Source organism: Cibotium barometz, chromosome 64, assembly GCF_041138505.1.
Source record: "Cibotium barometz isolate CiBa-2024 chromosome 64, ASM4113850v1, whole genome shotgun sequence".
In the NCBI taxonomy this organism is placed as follows: Eukaryota; Viridiplantae; Streptophyta; class Polypodiopsida; order Cyatheales; family Cibotiaceae; genus Cibotium; species Cibotium barometz.
The window spans coordinates 2,962,724-2,968,045 of record NC_141109.1 but is presented as its reverse complement, the minus strand read 5'-3'; the positions used below and the strand labels follow the sequence as shown (position 1 = coordinate 2,968,045).

At 39.4% G+C, this 5,322-nt stretch overlaps 1 protein-coding gene across 1 annotated transcript; it reads right to left on the bottom strand.

The window, feature by feature from the left end:
- Positions 1-3,697: 3,697 nt before the first annotated feature.
- Positions 3,698-4,689, bottom strand: LOC147603212 (uncharacterized). Its single transcript, XM_086796707.1, has 3 exons — positions 4,352-4,689; positions 4,208-4,267; positions 3,698-3,707 (listed from the first exon to the last, which is right to left on the bottom strand). Exons 1-3 carry the CDS (start codon positions 4,687-4,689, stop codon positions 3,698-3,700), a joined length of 408 nt encoding a protein of 135 aa, XP_086652833.1.
- Positions 4,690-5,322: the final 633 nt, after the last annotated feature.

Sequence of the window (5,322 nt, the reverse complement as noted above, 5' to 3'; positions counted from 1 at the left end):
GTATCGATGTCCTGATCATCCTCATCAACATCACCATCATCCTCAATGGTAGGGTCATTCTCATGATCATGAGAAATGGCATGCTCATCCTCATTATCATGATCATCTCTTATTTCTTGATCATCGATCACAACATCTTCAATGGCATGTTCGACATCATCTTCATTGCGGCTTGTTACATCCTCCATATGCTCCATATCAGTGAATGTATTATACATCACTTTGGAACGTGGTGCAATAGGGATGACGTACCACCATTTGATGTCATGCACCATTGGTAGATAGATAACCTACTCAAATACACACAGTACAATAATTAATTAGCATATCAAAAGTCAAGGGGTACGCGAGCTTCGATATATATGTACATGAAACACATTAGTAAAAAAATGCATACCTGCTCACATTGTTGTGGCAATACGAGCCTATCTTTCTTTGTTTGCCAGAACTCTGTAGAGTCAATAGTTACATATCCACTTGCATGGCGTTTTATCGTTGCATCAGGCCCTTTTTCCACCACGTTCATTTGCCATTTGACATCCAAAACATACACAAAGAAGCGAGCGACGAAAGTCAAGCCTAAATATGTCTTGGATTATGCCACAATAATCATCCATTTTTCCATTAGCTCCCTCAAAGCTACTAATGACACCGCAATCTTGTGTATTTCTCTTTTCATCAATTCTTTGTGGGGTGGTTGCAGGATCAGGGTGCCCAGTTTTGTCCACTTAGACACCCTATAAATAGTAAAAAAACAGGCATTTATTTACCTTTAGTGGCCAACCTCTCCTAGCTAACGAAGGAATTTCCTTTCAAGTTCTTTTGTTAGAACGCCACATGCAAAGTTGGGAATATAGTTGCATAATTTGATTAAGCATTAGATAGTTAAAAGTCCTCATTTCCTTAGGTACAAGCTCAATGTATACACCATGTCCCAAATTTGGGCTAGTTCCATAAAATGCTAATATCTTTCACATATAAACTCGTATGAGATTTCCACTTTGCATCTTAGATCTTCACATAATATAGAGCTTAACTTGATTTTTTGAGAAATTTTTAAGCTATTTGTCTATTTTCTTTAAATATTTCAAGGTCTTTAAAGTGTTATAATATATGCCACTTTTTGCACCCACAATAACTACCACTTAAAAATGCCTAATCTTGTAGATCAAAAGAGTGGTAGATAGTGATACATTGGTAGAATGTGGTGGTTAGTCAAAATTGCAAATCCAATGGTTTGATTTTTAATGATCTCTTTTCTAAAATTCTTCCAGGCTATCAGAAGGCCTGCAAATACTAATAATCTAATTAGTAAAATTACATTTTTGATGTAAATCATCTAAAACCTATAGGGACTAGTGTACTTGTATTGGTGCATCTATGGAAAAAAAATTAGATCACTCTAAGTATGGAAAGATCATTTTTTATTATTTTATCATATTTTTGGTTAATTTTGATAAATTGGACTAATTTATATTAATTTAAGTTATATTGGGGTTAAATTTGAGTGTATGTGTATTTTCTATTAGTTTCTTGATCTCGTTTGAAGTACCTTTCCCCCCCAAATTTGTTGTCCAAGAATTGTCCCAGTCTAGCATAAACTGGACAAAACTGGACACCCTGATCTTGCAACAACCCTGTGTTCGAAAATGCTTGCCTTCACACCATATAGCATTGAACATAGTGCACTGGACCAAAATAGAAGCAATATTTGTGTAAGCAATGTGAATAAATATTAAAAGCAAATCACTTACAACTAATGCAAAACATTAGTTCTATGTACCTTTGACATGCATCCTCGTGCATACTCCCATTCTTCCGCCGTGATATGCAGCCCCTCGTCGCTCTCTGCTCTCTCCATTTCCTCATGCAACCAATCAACATGGATATCATTCGGAAGTGTTGCTAGATGCTTAGGGTACGCCTTCCGAGAGCCATGTTACCTCCGAAAGAGAGCTCTTTCTGCTTGCCTGTTTGTCTTTGCATCCTCATATCTTGTAACCCATCTGCTCATCACATCACTATTAAGGATACAAGTAAAATTGAGATCATCAATCAATGTTCTGTCAATTACTTTACTCTGTCCTTTTCCTTGAGGCACAATAGAGGTCATCCTCAAGTCCTCTTCATTGCTCCATAGTCGTGGCAAAGAGCTGTCCACCTGACCAAGAAATTCTGAAATATATACAAGAGACTCTTGTATCAACCAACCCTCGGCCATGCTTCCTTCAGGCCTTGCACTTTGCCTCACAAAGTCTTTTAAGGTCTTCATGAAGCGCTCTAGGAAGAACATCCAGCGTGCATGCACAGTACCACATAAAGCAATTTCGTCCACTAAATGCACAATGAGATGTAGTTGACTTGTGAGAATGGTTCGCGGAAAAGTCTCCTCTACCAAACAAACCACCTCCACTGCCATAACACGCGCATCATCCAACGTGGCTGGATCAATTGCTTTGGAACTAACATATCTGAAAAATAAATAAATAGTACGTTATACCTCATGCACGTTCATTTTGCAAGGTATAATGAAGGGTGATCTGAGCATGGGTTTTACATACCTCACAAGCTCGCCCATCTTATAAATACATTTTTTCAAACTCTTATTTGCACAATGGTCGATGCTAGTAGGTAGTATGAACTGCGCACATAAGAGCACATTTATGGTTTATGGCATTACAAAATTTAATTTCAACGTACGTATAAGACTTGAAAAACACTTACTTGAAGCATCTTGTGCCAATCGTGGGACTTCAACCCATATAGTTGCTCAACGTCTCTTTTCTTAGTGGTTGTAAAGGCTCCCTTCAATGATCTCATGCATCCAGTGGGAGTACGCAAAGTGGTGATGGCCTGCTTTACCTGCTTCTCCTCTTTCTTTGATATAATCCATGGTGCAGGCGGAAGACGAACGTGCCCACCCACCTCTCGTGGCCAAGCTTGACGCATACATCCTGCGACCCGCAAGTCCTCACGTACGCTAACATTGTCTCGTTTACCAATAATATGTTCCCAAATACCAGATCCCACATTCTTGAAGATGTGCATGGGATCAAGAAGATGGTTGATCTTAAGATGGGTCCAATATGGCAGCCGAAAAAAAATGGAGTACCTACACAAGGGATTGCTCTATGTGACCTTTAATCCAATTAGAGACTACACAAAACAAGATTGAAAAAACATCACTATACTTGTTCATGCCATCTGGAGGAAGAATAGTTGTAGACTCCCAAATACGCTTCCAATCTTTTGCACGAAGTGTTTGTGGAGGAATGTTACTCTTACTAGCAACATATTTAGGATGATCTGAGGGGAGAAATCGATGATGATTATCGAATATAGTCTTACACAAACCGTCAGCATACTCATGTACTAACTAACGAAGGACCACAAACAGGACATGCATGTTTACCCGATGTTTTCAAACCTGTTAAAATATAAATAAAAGTTAGAATAATAAAGTCAAACCGTCTAATTAGTATATATAGCCAATAGTAATAGAGTAGGGAGGTAATTAGAATTCTTACCAGAACAATCGCTGTATCCTGGAAAGTCATGCATCGTCCACATCAACACTGCTTTTAAGTCGAAGTGTCGAGAGGAGGGAGGCCTACTAATGTCCACCACCGCAACACCTCTCCATAGTTCCTCCAACTTATCAATCAGTGGTTCAAGATAAACATCCATATGCTTCACTTTATGTTTTCCTGGAATTAGAAGGGATAACATAAGATGTCCCTTCTTGATCGCCATTGATGGTGGAAGGTTATAATTCACCAACACAACTGGCCACACGCTGTATGCGGTGCTTTTAAAACCAAATGGATTCACTCCATCCATACCCAGGCCAAGTCTCAAGTTTCTGGACTCTGTTTTAAAGCTGGGCCACTCATCTTCAATATTCTTCCAAGCAGGAGTGTCTGCGGGAATTCTCCACATGCCATCATCCGATCGATGTGAGGAATGCCATGACATGAGCTCTGCTATGGATTTGCACCTGAACATGTGTTTGATACGAGGAATTATAGGAAAGTGTCGCAAGACTTTACGAGGTACATCAAAACTCTTCATATTTGTTCTGTACCTTGCTTCACCACAAGTGGGACAATGTAGAGCCTCCTTATGCGTCCCATGAAACAGAATGCAATCATTGACGCATGCATGTATTTTATCATAATCCAGTCCTCCAAGAGATGTCACATAGTGCCTCGCTATGTCTCTTGAGGTGGGAAGCCTATTTTCCTTTGGAAGCATATTTGATAATAGCCTGCATCCAATATCATCAATTATGATTAGTCTTAAATCCTAAACCTTAAACCACTAATTCAAATTTGTAAGTTAGAATGCTTACTTCAACAATGCGTCAAGACTTGCATTGCTCCATCCATAAACTGTTTGTATATTAAGTAGTTCAAGTGAAGCACGTAAAACTGAGAATGTGCACCCTTCAAACACCGGTGTCGATGAAGCCTTATAAAGATGCTCTTGTTCCATATCATCGTCGTCCATACCTTTGGGATCATCCTTAAAAAGATTCCGCACCATATCATCAAGCACCTCCTCTTCCACAACTTCGTGGGGTGCAGGGCTATTGTCATCCCTTTCCCACTCATCTCTGACAATAGATCCCGAAGCTCCAGCATCATCTCGTCGACGCTTTACGTGCTCTCGTCGCGCGTAGGGTACCATGTTAGGGTGTGGTACTGCATCCTGCTTCAATTAGAGCGAGTTTATATATTACAACTCTATTGATTTAATTTGGATACCATGACTCATTTGAATACCATCAATTTACATCTACTCACCTCTAAACCTGTTTGATTCCATTCTCCATACATGGAGATGTGATTCATGGTAATTCGACGTGCTCGTACAATGCACCCTTGACATCGATTACACATACATTTGATCCGTTGTGCCAACCACACATCGCGATTACGATGACGCATTGTCTCATCTTCCCCAGAACTGCTTGAAGAGGTTGATGACATCCTGTGTAAAAATCAGAAAACACAAAATCACAATATGTTTTTAATGAAAGCATAAAAATCGCGTGTATTGACGCGGCTATTTCCTAGAAATAGCGTTATTAACGCGGCTACTTCCTAAAAATCGCGTGTATTAACGTGGGTAAGTTCTGCAAAACACGTGTATAAACGCAGCTAAAATATACACACGCAAAAATACACGCCTTTATACACGCGAATATAAACGCGACGGTATGTTTAAACTAAAAATAGCCCGCCTTTCCCAAAATATAGATTTTGAACTAAAAAATCAACTCTGCTTGTGTTTTCGCCTGTTTTCGCCTCTTCCAACAAC